The 18867-nt window shown below is 31.7% G+C and overlaps 3 protein-coding genes across 3 annotated transcripts; 2 read left to right on the top strand and 1 right to left on the bottom strand.

Annotated features, from left to right (window-relative positions):
* Nucleotides 1-577: 577 nt before the first annotated feature.
* On the bottom strand, nucleotides 578-1493 carry LOC125210345 (CASP-like protein PIMP1). Its single transcript, XM_048109907.2, has 3 exons — nucleotides 1278-1493; nucleotides 1008-1143; nucleotides 578-904 (listed from the first exon to the last, which is right to left on the bottom strand). The coding sequence occupies exons 1-3, from the start codon at nucleotides 1478-1480 to the stop codon at nucleotides 695-697; spliced, it is 549 nt and encodes a 182-aa protein (XP_047965864.1). The 5' UTR covers nucleotides 1481-1493; the 3' UTR covers nucleotides 578-694.
* An 8451-nt stretch (nucleotides 1494-9944) lies between these two features.
* On the top strand, nucleotides 9945-11069 carry LOC148931057 (uncharacterized). Its single transcript, XM_089066699.1, has 6 exons — nucleotides 9945-9999; nucleotides 10103-10187; nucleotides 10286-10407; nucleotides 10485-10569; nucleotides 10693-10819; nucleotides 10908-11069. The coding sequence occupies exons 1-6, from the start codon at nucleotides 9945-9947 to the stop codon at nucleotides 11067-11069; spliced, it is 636 nt and encodes a 211-aa protein (XP_088922825.1).
* Nucleotides 11070-16826: 5757 nt separating this feature from the next.
* Nucleotides 16827-18858, top strand: LOC148931056 (uncharacterized). Its single transcript, XM_089066698.1, has 4 exons — nucleotides 16827-16849; nucleotides 16940-17223; nucleotides 17315-18532; nucleotides 18722-18858. Exons 1-4 carry the CDS (start codon nucleotides 16827-16829, stop codon nucleotides 18856-18858), a joined length of 1662 nt encoding a protein of 553 aa, XP_088922824.1.
* The last annotated feature ends 9 nt before the right edge of the window (nucleotides 18859-18867 follow it).

Below are 18867 nucleotides of genomic sequence, written 5' to 3'. Positions count from 1 at the left end.
TTGCATGTAACTAAATTAATGTTTCTTGGATTGCTTAATCTCGTCTTCAGTGAGCCTCTTGCATTCTTCTTGAGTCAACATTTCTTGATCTAATCCATTCAATTTATCCTTGAACTTCTTGGCTTGGCTTTTAGTGACCGGTCCAACAGACATTGTAATTTACAATCCTTGAGTTGCATCAAATTTGACCTTTTTGTTGACGATCTTTGCTATTATTTTTATATTTTTTGGCGGGGATGTAATCAAATGCAAACTCTAAATATTGTACAAACTCCAAACTACGACTTGGACCGTTAGAAAATGATAACAGATGACCAAATAATAGCAACAAAAAAGTTAACATAGTATCAACAGTTGAGGTTGTGTTGACATTTTTTTATATTATTTTGTTATCTGTTGACATTTTCTAACGGTCCAGATCATAGTTTGGAGCTTGTACAATATTTAGAATTTGCATTTTATCACTACCTTGACTTTGTTTGTAATTGATCTATCGATCGTGAGACTGATCACCTCTTACTTGTAAAACAGGTCTTAGTCAGATATTGAACCCCAGTGGTTCTGATAACAAAAAAAAAAGTCTTTGTCTGTTACGCTTTATTGTAAGTACTTACGTTTTTCATTCGAGAAATGATGAATATATAGATGCCTGATTTGTTATGGTTTGTGATACATCATACAAGTAGAGTGATGGTTAAAAGTGTGATCTTAATTTGTTTGATAGAGCGAGAGATGAATGAAGAGATGAAATCCAGCATGCAATGCTTCCAACAAGGAGAAATGCGGCCGCAATATATGAGACCGACAAGAAACTCTGCACTTCATCCCTCCACGCATATTTCTTCATATCCATCGTCGCTCCAAACACCGCCCCCGCCGCCGTTGTCACCACCAACGCCGCAACCTAGCAAAACCAAAATTACTCAGTCAACTTAGTTATTCCACTTAATAAACTACTACTACTACTACTACTAATTAATTAATAATACTAGTAATTAATGTTGTACCTTGTCCGCATAGAAATCGAACTTAAGGAAGGCGTAGCTATTTATGAGATGCTTCTTCCTCATCATGTAGTGTATCGAGAATGGAACTTGAAGCACCGTGTAACCGAGTCCAATCAACGCTACCCAGAAACCGTACCTGATTAATATTTCAATCCATTTTTAAAACTTAAATCAAAGCCGTTCTAACAAATAAACAAGATCGATTTACTCTAGGCAAAATAAAAATAAAAATAAAAATGATGTGTGTGTGTGTGAGAGAGAGAGAGAGACTTATATGAGCGAAAATCCTTGTATGTGTAGACATAGCCAGTGTCATTAATCTTGGCATCATTGGTCTGAAAAACTGCAATTGCTACTATGAAAGAAATCATGGCAGCAATTCTTGCACTCAACGTCGTAATTGCAAACCTTGAACCCTTTTCTTCAGACTCACCATGTCCATTATTATAGTCTTGAGGCTGAGGGTAAGACATTAATTAATGGGAGTAATATAATTCAACTACTACAATTTTCTTTGCTGATTCACTTACACAGCTATGTGCGCGTATTATACTTATATAGAAAGGATTATGGTAACAGTACTCTTTATATGTGTGACTGATTCACTACACGACAAAATATTAATTGCAACTAGCTTAGGGTTTTGTATCATCATCTTCTTCTATAGTAATTAATGGTTGAAATATACAATGCTCCACACCACAGTGGATACGAATTCTCTAAGCTAGACTACTAGATGCGTTGCCCGCAGGGGCTTAGCGCAGTTGGTTCCGGGGGAGCAGATATTGCTACAAGGAGCTGGGTTCGAATCCCACTACTGGCGTGTGGGAGCTTCCATCTCTCAGGCACAAGTGTGAGGCCTTGGGAGATGGGCTCCTGTCAGGACAGTGGGTTGAAGGCCTCCTCTCTAACGGGCCGCTGTGTACCCTGATTGAACCCCCTCACAAACTGTCGGGCCGGGGTGTGGGGGCGGCCAAGGTGACCGCATCACCTTTTGCTACAACTAGACTACTAGACGCGTTAATAAGTGCTGGTGCCCCACACATTTCACACATCCATCCAAGGACAAATTGTCATTTTTGGCAAGATGATTGGAGGGAAAAGGAATAAACACCATTTCTTTTTGTTTTCAATATATACTCTCCGTCACGGCCAATAATCTTTGATAGTAGCATCGCAAAATTTTATAGTAAAAATGTAAGAAAAAAAAAGTGATTTGACTATTATAAATAATTACTACTAGTAAGATCTCATTAAATAAATAAATAAATTTATCAAAAAATAGAAGTCTTTTTTTATATATATAAAATGGGCCAAAATAATAATAATAAAAAATCAGGATTATTGGTAGTGGATCGAGTCCAAATGAGATATGTTTAAATATTTTTGACACGATTAATGTGGCCATAAATTTTACTATCAATTGTATACATATATATATGAAATTAAGAAAAATATTTGAAAGAAATCGAATTTGATGAGACGGCCGGTTTGCCGTTGACGATTAGTGCGATGTAAATGCATTACCATCTGGCAAACGCTAATGGACGCATCTGTAGAAAAAGCAATAAATTAGTGAATTAATTAAGTTAGTCATACCATTTTCTTCATTAAAATTTCAAACGATGTAAAGTTAATTTATACTCCATTGTTATTCATTTCTTATAGTATATGAATAGCATTTCGATTTTCGCACAATAAAGACAAATGAAAACCAGTACGAGCCCCTCATGAAGCTGAGTACAAGTCTAAATTTTAACGACGCGAATGACTAGTAGCTCAATGGTATGTTGTTTTAGTGGCTAAATTAAAAATAATGCTTATCATTTTCCAACGTCTCAACCTCTCTAATTACCGTATTGAATTATCAATCTGTACCAATTAGTTCGAATGAAAATAAAAAAATAATGAAGAAATTGTTTAAATTAAATAGACCAGTCCAATGGTATTTCTTTTGCAGAATTAAGCAACTTTTGGTCGAATACATCAAATAGGACAAGAGCCTAATTTTCACCTTCGGTTTGGTCAAGAAGCCATACAACTAATTGTACACCTCATTGCATGTGACAAAATTGTAAGGTTAAAAAATACTCCAAGTCTCCACTACAATTTTAACCAATCAATCGTATATACCGTACGCAATATTGCATACCTCGATATATTGTAACGTGACAACACATTTCCAACCACAAAGGTCTATCGATTTTATGGTTTCAAACATTCTGTTCCGTTGCAATAACATTTTCCTTGACATCAAATTTAATGTAATGGTGGTCAACGGAGTTAATTAACTATAGATTAATTAAATTTAATAGAAGACTAAAGTTCATTTTTGCTACTTTACGTTCGTCCTAAAAATCTTTTGGTCCCTAACATATTGTTTTGATACAATTTGGTCCCAAACATATTATTTTGGTCCAAAATAACCATTTTCTGTTAAAATTTACAGTCAAAATGTTTGATCAATTTAATAACTTAATTATAATCTATGACTCCCGTACATTTTCCATAAAATTCTTTTCGGGCCCCATATATTTAGTTTATGACCTTGTTTGGGACCAAATGTACCAAAACAATATGTAAGAACCAAAAGGTCACAAATTTAATGTGTGTGACCTAAAAGAATTTTTGGGCAAATGTAAGATACCAAAATTGGACTTTAGTCTTAATAGAATGAGGTATCCACTACTAAAAATAGTAAAAGTAAAGTGGGACAATTAATATGAGATGGAAAACTGAAACACGTAATGAGGACGTAGGGAGTATATAAATAAATTTTATGTCCTTTGACTTGGGTGAATTAAACTTCATCGAATCATAATTTTGATTTTATTAAGCTACAAGAATTTGAATGTTAGGGCTAGTTTGAATTATTAAAAATTGGCAGGTTATGTAGTTTTTGTTTGCAATTTTACAAATCATTTAAAAATTATATATTTTATGATCAAATATCGTGATTTAATTAAATGATAATATGGAGTTCAACAATTTCTTAAAGAATTGGCATAATATTTTGGCATTGTATATGAATTAAGGCGCGATAATTATGCTAATGTTAATTATATTATTTAAAATAATTAGGCATATTATGTACGTAATTTTATTTTCATTGTATATATAAAATATAACTATTATTAATCTGATGTGGGTAATAACATCGTTATAAATTAATTATATGTAATATTAATGTAGTTATATAGTAGTACTAACAACAAACCATTGCTATTATAAGATGATTGGGCTTGGTTAAATTTCACTCTGCAGACACGGCAAGATTCAAAGAATTAACTTAGGAAGTTGAGAGCTACCGAAATAAAAGCCATTTGAGTGTTGAGTAGATAAATTAAGTGACATACTTTATCTAATTTATTGATATTTTATGAATCAAAATCTACAATTATGTAGTTTCAATTTATATAAAAATATGGAGTATACCAATATGCGTATAAATAGATATTAAATCAATAGCAGTTGGTAATTTATAGATAGACTTCAAAGTTAGTGTGAAAAATTAGAATTGGACGAAAGTTAAGAAATTAATAGACAAATAAGAGAAGAAGTATACAGTATGTACGTTGGGATGCACACGGGCTGCATCTGCATGAATTAATTTTTAATTGAAAATACAGAAAATCCTAAGTCCAATAAATATTTATATGAAACCGCAGCTGCTACCTTGGGGAGCACCTTATGTTCATGCGCATTGCGCAATAGCTAACGAACCTACATAAGTATAATATAACGAGTAAATTACACTTGTATAGCAAAGTTACAAATTAACCTAAATAGTTTTAATTAGTGAGGGCAAGTGAAGAGTGAATGGAAGAAGAGAGGCTGGAAATGCATCCAACAACAGCAAATGCTGCAGCCACATAACCCACGCTCAGAAAATCTTGCTTCTTCGAATTATACTCATTCCATTTTACCCTCTTCAAATCCACCGTCGCGCAGAATGCTGCTCCACCTCCTGTTGCTACCAGCACTGTCGTCATCTGATCATATACATTCATCGAATCACTATGATTAAATTGGTACTACTATTAAACTATTCATTACATTTACATATTTGATATATACCTTATCCACGTAGAAGCACAACTTAAGCAGTGTATAGCTATTGATGATACGTTTCTTCCTGAGAATGTAGTGAATTGTGCAAAGGAAATTTGCAGCAATCCCAAACAAAGCTACATAAAACATGTACCTGCATTTTAATTACTACTACTATATTAAAAATGAATGAAATTAAATAAATGTGTTGTAATACCAACTACTGCCGAGTGTTACTTACTTGTAAGAGAAAACACGATTGTAAGTATAGACGTAGCCGCGGACCAAGGTGGCCTCGTTGGTCAGAAGAACTGCAATGGAGGCCGTGAGAGAAGCCATCGTCACCGCTCTAGCTGTCACAACTGCTGCTGAAAACTTGCCACACTTTGAACCATTCTCAGCCTCTTCAAAATCTAGAGTTTTTGACATTTTCTTTTTCTTAAATATTAATATCTCGATGCTTTCTTCTTCTTTGCTTGCTACCTACAATAAACCTCCTTTATATAAATGCACCAAACTTTTTTTGGCATTATTTAAAGTGGCATGTCGTCGTATCTTATACTAGTAAAATCTAGCTAGAATAGACAAAAACATTATTTATTCAAACTAATAATATAGTATGATTTTTGCAGATTGTGAAACCGGCCCCAAGCCTTTGGCATTAATTGTCATCGTTTCCTTTGGTAAATATTGCTAAAAACTATTACTATAAACAATGAACTAATTAATACATACTCCATATCAGTTAGGACAAGCGAGTAATGATCTTCATTCCGATAGAAACTATGGCAACAACTAATATAACGATCAAGTTAATTTGGACAAAAAGATGGAAAACAGCCTAGCAAACGGGAGACCAAAATATTCAACGCGGCAATACTTATGCTATGTGTCATCAAGTTCTCGGATTCTGTCACATACGTATAATACTACGAGTGCATGGTTTTTTTAGCGATGGCCTAAAGCACGTATTTTGGTGCTTAGCTATTGAGCATGTCGTTGCAATCACATTTCACCGATTTCACGTTTATGCATGTATAAGTTGTGGATCGATCAATGATTGATCAGTACCACATGATTTCCCATTTCCTTAAAAATTTGGAAGATCAATTTTATTTATTTATTTTTTTCTTTCTAAATTCGGATTTACTTATGTCTTGTATTTTTAGTTGCTTGATGAAATTATTATTTTTTACTACTATCACATTAGCATCACCAACAAAGTTACGCCTTCTGCTCGTGTCTTCATGTTTTACTGAGAAGATTCATCATTCAACGCTTGATGAAAAAACAATAAATTAGTGAATTAAGTTAGTCATACCATTTTCTTCAGTAAAATCTCAAACGATGTAAAAGTTATTTTGTAAATTGTGACTCAATTCTTATGAATATTATTACGCACAATAAAGACAAATGAAATCCAATACGAGCCCCTCATGGAGCTGTATTTTGATTTGTTTAGACGGTTTAATAATCGTATACCATACAAAGATATAAATGTTTTGATTTATATATACTACTGTACTTGCTTATTCACATGTTTAAAGTTAGATGGGAATATTGAGCAAATTGTCAGAAAAATAATGAGATATGCTTAAATTTTAGCCAATTTCATAATTTTGAGAAAATCATGTCTGGTGTCGTAGCCAAAAAATAAATTTGACAAGACGTTCGACCACTTAAACAACAATAGTATTAAAATAAATCGCCAAAAAGACCATGTTTTTTTAGCCGACCCTACAAGTTTTAAAATTTTCTTCTAACAGAGTGACTTATATTTCTGCAATTATCTCATGACAAAAGATTATATAGCCTACGTGTCTTAAATGATTGACATTGTCTAAATTTTAACGATGCGAATGACTAGGTAGCTCAATGGTATGTTGTTTTAGTGGGTAAGACTTAAAAATAAATAAAGAATGCTTATCATTTTCCAACGTCTCAACCTCTCCAATCACCGTACTGAATGAATCATTCAATTAGTTCGAATGAAAATAAAAATATGATGAAGAAATTGTTTAAATAGACTAGTCCAATGATTTTATTTTGCAGAATTAAGCAACTTTTGGTCGAATACATCATATAGGACAAGAGACTTAATTTCACAAGAAGCCATACAATATTTAATTGTACACTTCATTGCATGTAACAAAATTGTTAAGTCAAAAAATACTACTATTCCACTACAATTTATACCAATCAATAGTATATACCGTACGCAATAATATATTGCATACCTCGATATATTGTAACGTGACAACACATATTTTCCAACCAAAAAAGGTGTATCGATTTTATCGTTTCGAACATTCTCTTCCATTGCAACAACATTCTCCTTGACATCAAATTTAATGTAATGGTGGTCAACGGAATTAACTATACATTAATTAAATTTAGTAGCTACAGTTAGATAAAGGAAGGCGCAAAATAACCCCTTGATATTGAGAGAAAATTTTGAAGCAAGAAATTAAGAAACGCTATATAATTATAATAATAATAATAATAATAATAATAATAATAATAGTAATAATAATAAAATTAAAGTTTCATAAAATGCTCATTAAATTATACTATATCTGTTCATAAAGCAATTAGTCCATATAGTGGATAATACTAGTTTCAATATAAAATTGATTAAATAAAATAAAATTAGAGAAATAATCAGTTGAAATCTTGTTAGTGAAAAAAGTGATTAATCTCATAAAATACTACATTAAGTGAATGGAAAAAAAAAACATAACAAATTTTGATGGAAATCTAGCTAAATGTGCATTATATTGGCAGTATCATCATATTAATTATGCATTAACGCAGATCAGAATTAACAAGAATCGCATATAGATTTTCCAAATTAAAAGTTTAAAAGCACATTAAATATTCCAATAGATAGCGGAGAGAGAAAAGGCCCAGATAATCTATACTACCTTAAAAGCAAGGTTTTTTTGGGGGGAAATTTCAAGGAATTGTGCCAATTTTCAAATTAAAGTTTGGGAGGGAATTTGTGCTTAAACTTGAAAAAGTTGTTTGGTTGGGTAATTTATCTGCCAACTTGCAAGATCAAATCATCTTACACAAAAGAAGCTCTCTCAATCAATCATAATCCACAATTACCGGTTAATACACAATTTCCAGATAATACACAATAAATACTTCCATCCCTCCCAATATTAAAGCTGGAAATTTAATCAATCAATCATCCTAAAGTTAAATCAGGTGCAAGACTAATCCAAAAGTGTGATTAGTTGATTTTTTTTAATTAAATGTATTTCAAAATCCAATTTATTCTTTCCACCAACAAATAAATACAAGTTCCACTTAAAAAAACCCTACTAACTAATTGAGTTTAATTTGGGTGATTGACAATTGAGTGGATGGAAATACTTAACTATTAATTGAATATTGAATGTAGAATATAAACCATATAAATCACCTTTGCCAAAACTGATTTATAACGCTTTTATCGTTGTTCAAGCACACTTTGGAAGCATTGTAAACAGTCTCACATCATATTTGACCTATAATAAGAATAGATGTACATATATTAGTAAAAAAGTAATCAAACATATGATTTAAATAATAAAATAAACTTTACCATTAAATCTAGAAGCCTTGCAAAACTGAACCAATACAATTGGAACTATTATCTGCGAATCACGCTGGCTCAAAAATGAATCAACATTTTCACCCCAGAGAGCACAACGCATAGCAACATGACTGACATGAAAATAAATTTATAATTAAAATATCATCTAATAAATATGCATAACATAAATTTATTCTCAATTTATAAGTTAAACAAAATGAAGTTTTACTTCTCATCCTCCAAGGCCAATTCCAACTATTTTGTAAAATGAAGAACATTAATAAGTGATTGGCAATAACTTTAAAATTGATAAATTATAGGAGCATTTGACTTTCTTAATTGGAGTGAGAATTTATCAAATTGGAAAGAAAAAGCATATTTAGGAAATGAACGAAATGCATTAAAATATCTATATCTATTAGGTTTAAATATCAATTCGGGCCAACATGATTTATTAGGTTAAAATATTTATATATCTATTAGGTCCTAGCCGCCATAGCCGACTGAATGAATTTCTGAAAGACAGAGCAGATAGGTTTTGGGCGGCAGTTTGCTTGTATATTGATTAGAGTGTTAGTGGTTTATCAATATATTTACACGTTTGATGTGTATTAACCAACGTGTAATATTGTGGATCTTTTGGTGTGTATGTAAATTTCACACAGAATTTCTTCTATAAATAGCTGATAGTTGGCTTATTGATCATCATCTCTCCACCATCAACAGGTGTTTAATTTATTTTTTTCAGTTTTGTTCAACTCTTTTGTAGTTATAAAATGTAAACTAATAACATTGTCTTTTATGATTTCAGTTTTTCCATTGAAGAAAGGAAATTATGGCTCAAGTTGTTACTTTGCTGAGAAATTTAACTAAAGCAAGTGTGACTCAACGTATTAAAGTTCGATGTGTGCATTCTTACAATACATATTGGGCTGGCAGGACTGCTGAAGCGCTTTCATTGGAGTGTATCATGCATGACGAGGAGGTAAAGTTATAGTAGTATATTACTATATATTTTTTATATATAATTATGACAATGAACTTTTTTATTATTTGAAGAAATTTTTTGACAGATTAATTTTTTACAGGGTGTAAAGATTCATGTTACATTCCCAAAAAGTGTAGTTCATGTAAAAGGCCGTCTGATCAATGAAGGGGATATATATTTGATGCAGAACTTTTTCGTGAAGAATAGTCCACGAAAATATAAAACCACAAGCCATGACTACAAAATACAAATTTATGAAAAAACTATGATTACTAAAATTGAAGATCCTATGTTCTGTTGCTATCCCTTTAATATAATGAGTATCGATGATATTGCAAACCTCTCAGAAGTTGAGAGTTGTCCTCTATTTGGTATGTTTTTTATATTCATCTTTTTTTTTCCTTTTTTTTCTCAAGTCAAAATTATTTCTTGATTTGTTAATCATTAATATTTTGTGTAATATTAACATTGTAGATGTTGTTGGAGTTGTGAAAGGATGTTCTAAGGTAGTTGATGATCCCCGTTCAAGGCTCTTGGAATTGGCCTTGGAGGATGAGAAGTAAAACTACATTGTGTTTAACTTATAAATTGAGAATATATTTATGTTATGCATATTTATTAGATGATATTTTGATTATAAATTTATTTTCATGTCAGTCATGTTGCTATGCGTTGTGCTCTTTGGGGTGAAAATGTTGATGCATTTTTGAGCCAGCGTGATTCGCAGATGATAGTTCCAATTGTATTGGTGCAGTTCTGCAAGGCTTCTAGATTTAATGGTAAAGTTTATTTTATTATATAAATCATATGTTTGATTACTTTTTTACTAATATATGTACATCTATTCTTATTATAGGTCAAATACGATGTGGGACTGTTTACAATGCTTCCAAGGTGTGCTTGAACAAAGATATAAGCGTTATAAATCAGTTTCGGCAAAGGTGATTTATATGGTTTATATTCTACATTCAATATTCAATTAATAGTTAAGTATTTTGTCATAATTTTATGTGCTTTAAAAATTTTTAATGTATTTTTTAATTTAATTTCTATTTTTTATGTAGGATTATGTCTGATGATTCTTTCAGTCTTGGATTACCAGATTCACTGAAATATGATAAGCCCATGGTTATGGATGAATCTTTCAGTTTTGGATGTATCAAATGCATTGATACACTATTCTGTCTTGAGGTTTCACTGTGGTTCTTAATTTGTTAGTTTTTTATTAAGTAATCAATGTTCTATCAGTTTAAATTATTTATAGTTATTGGCTGGCCAGGATGGAACTTATTGGATTTGTGCAAGGGTAGAGTCAGTCAGTTGCTATGGGGAATGGTTTTACATATGTTGCCAAAAGTGTGGTAAAAAAGTGGAGAAGACATGCAATGAGTTTCACTGTATTGGATGTTCCAAGTTTGATGGTTCTGGAATTATGAGGTAGTAAATAAAGACTACTTGTGTTTATGTTTGTTGATGTGTTTATGGTTGATAATCGTATTTTGTTTTTATAGGTATATGCTGAAATTTGAAGTATTTGATGGAACTAGCACTGCGGAGTTAGTTTTGTGGGACAAAGAATGTGTGCAAATTCTACAAAAAAAAGCTTCTGAGCTTGATTGTGCACAGGTGGTTGCAAATGTTATGATTTTTTATACTCTGTTTGTTCATATTTCTTATTAAAAAAAAATTTTGACATGTTTTTTTAACATAATAGGTTGTATCACCAAATAATGTGCCTAAAGAGATTGAGGATTGTGTTGTTGGAAAGATATTTCTCTTTAAGGTTGCTCTTAGGAATGAAGATGATTTTCTTCATCTAAAGCCTTATAATGTGAAGAAAGTTATTACTGATGTTGCTCTGATTGAGAAATATTCTGTCAATGTGGTTGCAAATCTTGAAGCAAGTAAAACTGCAGCAACTTATGAAGATATGTATCTTAATGAGTGCAGCACCCTCTCTCAAATTGTTGACTTTCCTGACTTGGGAAGTGATGTTGATTCTCTTAAGGTATTTTATATATTTGAAATTTGTATAGTATATTATTGTGAGATATTAATCTTACTTTCATATTTTAATATTAGGTGTTTGGCGATAAGTTTTTATCTCCTTCTAGCAGTGGTGTGAAGAATTGTTTGGTGGTAAATTTGGATGATGTTTCAATGAATGATGGCATGAAGGAAAATGTGGTTATGGATTTGGATGTGCCTTCTACAAACTGTGTCATGAAGGATGATCTGGTTATCAACTTGGATGTGTTCCATGATGTCTGTCCATCCGTTTGAGAGAAAGAAAAGTGGGAAGCTGAAAAGAGAAGAAATTGAGACCACTCCTGGGGTTAAGCGCAAGTTGGTTGGTGATTTTGAAGGAAGTGTGAAAGATTCCAAGAACAAGTTGGTTGCTGTGAAGCTAGAGCCCACTGATTGATGCTGGTGTTGGTGAAGGCCAAGTATGTAGTATTGTAGGTTTATGTATGTTGGTTGTGTCTTAGATTGCTCATCTTTTGGTTCTGTTTTGATCTTGACTTCCATTGGGAAATGGAAGTCAAGAAAGATGAGTTGCAAGGAAGTATGTAGTATTGTAGGTTTATGTATGTTGGTTGTGTCATGGATTACTCATCTTTAGATTATGTTTTGTTATTGACTTCTGTTGGGAAATAGAAGTCAAGCAAGATGAGTAAGTTCGCTTTTAGGCTCATGACTTATTATGTAACTCCTGCTTGAACTTATGTAAATATTGGCAGTTGAATTTAATTATTTGTGTTTCATATTTTTTTCGATGTTTATTCTGCTTTTATTTCCCTTGTCTGATTTGTTGGTAAATATAATTTTATTAGAAGATATGATTATTATAAATAAGTATTAGTTCAATTTTCCTGATGAAGATTCATAGCTTGATTAATTTTTCTTTAATATTTATAGTATAACATATTTGAAGGGATTATTAACTACATTGTAATTAATATTTTTATGTTGTTCATTTCATAACGTCACTCCATTGAATAAGTGATTACATAAAAGGTTTTATCCTCAGGGTATTGTCTGAGGAGTGTGCAGTTAAGTTATATTGTTATCTATTTATAATGTCTAATTTACTTGCATTATTCATGTCAAAGATATATTCCTCACAATAGATAATCAATTGAAAGTCAAGTTTTTGAAGATAGAATATCATATTTAATCATTAAGAAGAAAGAGAATCATACAATGAAAGTAATTCAAAAATTATTCAAGCTTGCAAAGTGGAGTCTTATCAGAAACTTTTAATGTATCAGGTAATTATATAATTTGATATTTGAAATTGGAAGTACTATATTACCTTTGCATATCTGTCTTCCATATGTTGCATGCAAGCATATTCAAATTGGTATCTTCCTTTGTTGCTTTATTTGTGTGGTTTGGTGTTGTGTTGGTCATGTTGGGCATAAAAAAATTTAAATATTATTTACAGAACAAAAAATTTATTAATTTAGATTTAAAATTTAAAAAAAAAATACCTTTTCTATGGTTTTCATTGTCTTCTGGAATGTGGAAATTATAAGATCTATTATCTTACAATTTCTTTCACCGTCTTCCAAATTTTGCATCATTCTAAATAGATGTCTGCAAATTGTTTGTATATTCAAACGGAAAAGTTGTTAGTAATTATCATATCAAAATAATAGACATTGTAAATATGAATTTGAGTAGCGTATTTGAGTTTGACTCACCTTTCTGATTCTGTGGCTCAAGCTAGGTATGGGATGCACAATTGTGTTTTTGGTTGGGATTCTAGCAGATTTGAGAGTAATACTGCGAAACTCATAATGTGGTTGCATGTTCCTCTATTGAAGTGGTTTTTTTGAGTATTTTGTTGACGTTGTTTGAGGAATTTTATCACGGGATAGAAGTTTCTGGAAGTGCAAATTGCTGATTTTGTAATTGTGAATGAGAAAATGAGATTGCGCAGCTGCTCATAGAACTTGAGAAGGAGAGGTTGTGTCTGTGTAGTTGATTGGAAACTCTAAAATATTATTTTATATAATGCTTTAATTAATGATGTCATGTTGGTAGTTGGTGTCTATTTAATGAAAATTTGTCCATATTTATTGTATTGGTTTGAAAGTTGTTGATTATTTGTCCAAATTTGATGTTCACGAAGGATGTACTAACAATAAATATTACTCCTGGTTTTTTATAGTGGTTTAAATTTTACAATGGGCTTCCATTGATGTTCTCGAAGGATGTACCAATATTATTAATATGAATACAAGATAGTAGTATTAGATAAATTGGTGTAACCTTCTTAACTTATGGATAAAAGTAATGTCAGATAAAGTGGTGTGTCTCCTTGTATAATCGTGTACAATTAAAAATTCCACACAGAAAATAACACTCTTTCTTTGTCGAAACTATCATCGCGAAGAAACAAAATAAAGGGATGAAAAAAATTCAGAAATCTATGAAGCTTGGTAGCAAGATTTTTGCAGATATCAACAATGTATCAGGTATATATCTCATAGAGAATTGATATTCAAGTTTTTAGTAAAACCTCGGCATATTTATGTTTTGTGGTGCTGCAATTATTTTGGATCAGATTGTACTAGATTTGTATCAGATTGTATCAGTTTTGAGTTGATTGTATCAGATTTGTTTGCAATTTGGAGAAATGCGTTGTGTAGTTAGAGTTGAGTTGAAACTGTAGATCAATCCTAATTTCGAATGTTTCTTATTGTATGCTTAATCATGCAGTAAATTTTTGTGAGTTTTTCCCGGTGATTTTTCAATTTTTTCAAGAAATTCTGGAGGGGAATAGTAGTTTTATGGGTGATTACTCTTTGTAAGTTGGAAAATTGCGGTTTCATATATAGAATTGTGGAACAAATGACTGAGTAATTGATATTCTGTGGAATGGTTTATTTGTAGGTGGATCTTCGTTGGTGTCTACGAGTTTGTATATTGGGGAAGGAATGGGTTATCGAAAATTTAAAATGTTTGATGGTGGTTTGAACTTCACAATGGTCTCTGAGAATGATGTATTCTTTAATGGTATTTTTTTTATTATGTTTTATAGTTTTTGTTTATTTTATTTATTAATTATTAATGATGATACTAATTTTTTTTATTTAATTGTAGGTGTTAAGACTTCTGCATTGGTTGAGATCAATCAAGTATCTACTGTTTTAGGTGTAAAATGACAATTATATTATGTTATGCCTCATATTCATAGTATATTTATTGTTATTATAAATTAAACATTTTTTATTATTGTTATTTTAACTGTAGGTGCTGTAAATGAACTTGCTGATGTTGAGAAATGAGAGCATGGTGCCACTATGTCAAAAGATATTTTTCAAACTTTCAAAGGTTGTGATGATAATCTATTTGCATTTGGAGGACTTATTTCTATTTTATTTCTTATATCTTTTATAGTCCTACATAAATGTTATTTCAAATTTTTTGTAGGTGTATCTTCGTTATTACCTCAGACATGGGATGTTTGTGAAGGGAGGCCTAATAAAAAGTTTAAATTGTTTGATGGCAATCTAAAATTTACAATGGCTTCTGTAAATTGTGCTCTTATAAATGGTAGGCTTTTATAGTATGTTTCAAAAATTTAACATTTATTGTGTTTTGGCATTACTAATAGTAACATTATTTAACTCTGTTCATTGCAGATGTCTGTATATCTGCTTTGAAAGAAATCAAACAAGAAACTGTAGTTGGAGATTACCAAAATTCTGTTGTTATGAGTGGTAATTTTTGAATATTTGTATAAGTTTAGTCTTTTTTTTTTGTGTTACTGTATATGTAGTTAAATTTTTCAGATTTTTTTTTCTTATTTATTCGTAGGTGATGAAATTACAAAATTGAATGAATGTGATATAGCATCAGCAAGTATGAATTTACAGAATGGTGTTGATGCTATTTTGGTAAGAAATTCATGTGCTTCTACCTCAAAAGAAATTAAGTCTACTATTTCTGTCGGGACAGAAAATTCTCTTTTTGCATCTGAAGCAGGTTTTTTTATATTTGTTTTATTATTTATTTATTATTGAATGTTTATTTTTGTATTTTAAAATTGTGAATATTTTTAACTTTGTATTTGTGATTTTACTTGGTTGTTTTTCATTTGTTGTTTTAACAAGAGTCTTCTTTGTTTTTTCAGGATATTTGGACATTGGTGATCCAAATTATGTTTGTTCACATTGTAGTGCTATTTTTTGGTATGATGAGCGATTGAGGAAATCCGTTAAAGCTAAAAATCCAAGGTATTCTGTTTGTTGTGTAAATGGAAAAATACAACTTGCAAAGTTTGTGGATCCGCCTAGACTTCTTCGGGAGCTATTCTTTGGAGGTAACACAAAGAGTAAACATTATCAGCAAAATATTCGTTCCTATAATAGCATGTTTGGATTCACTTCGATGGGTGGGAAAATAGATAGTAGCAATAATGTTGGACAAGGCCCTTCAATTTTTCGTTTGCATGGTCAAAACTATCATCTTATTGGTAGTATGATGCCTCTAAAAGATTGTCGGCCCAAATTTGCTCAGTTGTACATTTATGACACGGAGAATGAAGTGAATAATCGCATATCGGCTGTCAGGTATGTTTTTTTTATCTATTTTATTTTTTTTACATGATTAATCAATTGTTGTAAAATAATTTATTGTAGTTAATAATTATCTTAACAGGAAGGAAGACAAATTAAGTTCATTGCATTCGGAAATAGTTTTGGAGATTCAACAAATGCTTGATGAGCATAATGCTTTAGTGAAGTCATTTCGAATGGCCAAGGAAAAGTTGGTTGACAGTGATGACTCTGTGAAGTTGAGATTGATTGGCAAAAGAGGGAGAGATGGGAGGAGATATAATTTGCCAGTTGCGTCTGAAGTAGCTGCATTAATTGTTGGTGATCTTGATGAAAATATATGTGACAGGGATATCATAGTTGAATATCGCAGTGGACAACTGAAACGGATTGACGAATTGCATCCAGCTTATCTTCCTCTACAATACCCATTGCTGTATCCGTATGGTGAAGATGGTTATAGGGACGATATACCATTTTCTGAGTCGAAAGCAAGTTTGGGGTTTGCTCGCAAAAAAATTAGCCCAAAGGAATATTTTTCCTATTATTTGCATGATAGGTTGAATTCCATGTCTTTAATATTATCTTCTCGGCGATTGTTCCAACAATTTATAGTTGATGCGTATACAATGGTAGAAGCTGGCCGATTGAAGTATGTGCGTTCTCACCAGAAGACTTTACGTTGTGATTTGTATAAAGGTTTGGCTGATGCTTTATTAAGTGGTTAAACTGATGGTTCTAGGTTAGGGATGCGAGTAATTTTGCCATCAAGTTATACTGGTGGTGCTCGATATATGATTCAAAGTTATCAGGATGCAATGGCTATTTGTAGATGGGCTGGATATCCAGATTTGTTTATTACGTTCACTTGCAATCCTAAATGGCCTGAAATTTTGAGGTATGTTCAGAGTCGAGGTTTAAAGCATGAAGATCGTCCTGATATCGTTTGTAGAATATTTAAGGCGAAACTAGACAATATGATTGCAGATTTCCGACGTAATAAATTGTTTGGGGATGTCGTAGCAGGTAATTTTATGTTCGTTTTTGTATTTATATTTTAAAAATGTTTTCAGTTTCATATTTATATTTTTTTAATTTATTAATTTGTTTTGTGCAGTTATATATACTGTGGAGTTCCAAAAACGTGGCTTGCCGCATGCGCATATTCTTTTGTTTTTGGGAAAGGCTAATAAATATCCAGAACCTGCAGACATTGATAAAATTATTTCTTCTGAAATTCCGGATCCTGAAGCTGATCCAGATTACTATAAAGTTGTGAGTGAATTTATGGTGCATGGACCATGTGGCATAGTAAGACCTAATTCTCCTTGCATGTCTGAGCGTCGTTGTACTAAATATTTCCCAAAGAATTATAGAGATGCTACAATAGTTGATGAATATGGATATGCAGTCTATAGAAGAAGAAATAATGGTCGAATTATCTTAAAGAGTGGTATACCTTTAGATAATCGATATATTGTGTCTCATAATCGGTATTTGTTGATGAAGTATGGAGCTCACATTAATGTTGAATGGTGTAATCAATCTCAATCCATCAAGTATTTGTTTAAGTATGTTAACAAAGGTAATGATCGAGTAACAGCTGCATTTTATAATTCTACATCAGATGCTGATTCTGTTAAAGAAGTGGATGAAGTTAAGATGTATTATGATTGTAGATATATTTCTCCATGTGAAGCTGCATGGAGGCTTTTTGGATTTGAAATACAGTACAGGGATCCTGCCGTGGAGAGATTAGGATTTCATTTGCCAAATGAGCAGCATATTATATATGATGAGTCAATGAATTTAGATGATGTTATGAGCCGTGAAACTGTTACTGAAAGTATGTTTTTAGCTTGGTTTGAAGCTAATAAGAAATATCCTGATGCTAGGCTGCTGACTTACCCAGAATTCCCAACTAAATTTGTTTGGAAAAAGAAAAAAAGGGAGTGGACACCACGGAAGCAAGGATTTGCCATTGGAAGGTTGCGCTTTGTTCCTCCAGGTTCAGGTGATTTATATTATATGAGATTGCTTTTGAATATCATCCGTGGAGCTACTTGCTATGAGGATTTGAGATTTGTTAATGGTGCTCAGCATAATAGTTTTAGAGATGCATGTTATGCATTGGGATTGTTGGATGATGATAAGGAGTGTATTAATGGAATTATAGAGGCAAGTAATTGGGCATCTGCTGCTGCACTAAGAGTTTTATTTGTGACATTGTTGTCTTCTGATTCTATTAGTCGTCCTGAAGTTGTTTGGAATAGTTGCTGGAGTTTATTGTCGGATGACATTCTTTATAGACAACGTATGTTGTTTAAACATCCAGGTAATATTTGTTATGATTTACTTATTTTGTACTTGATTTATTTGATTTATTGCTGGAGTATTATTTACTTGATTTGTTTTATTCATCATGTAATAGTTCATTTTACTTGATTGATCGATAATATTTGTTACTAGAGTATTATTTACTTGATTTATTTTATTCATCATGTAACAGTTCCTTTTTTTTCAGAATTGGTGATGAGTGAAATGGAAATTCGAAATTTTGCTTTAGTTGAGATTGAAAAAAAGTTGTTGCAGTTGGGGAGAAGTTTACATGATTTTGAATCAATGCCATTTCCATCTGAACAATATCTTCAACCTGCTTAGAATCGATTG

Source organism: Salvia hispanica, chromosome 3 (genome assembly GCF_029641045.1).
Source record: "Salvia hispanica isolate PSC_SH4W2 chromosome 3, Shi_PSC_v1, whole genome shotgun sequence".
Taxonomy (NCBI): Eukaryota; Viridiplantae; Streptophyta; class Magnoliopsida; order Lamiales; family Lamiaceae; genus Salvia; species Salvia hispanica.
This window is presented reverse-complemented; position numbering and strand designations above follow the sequence as displayed.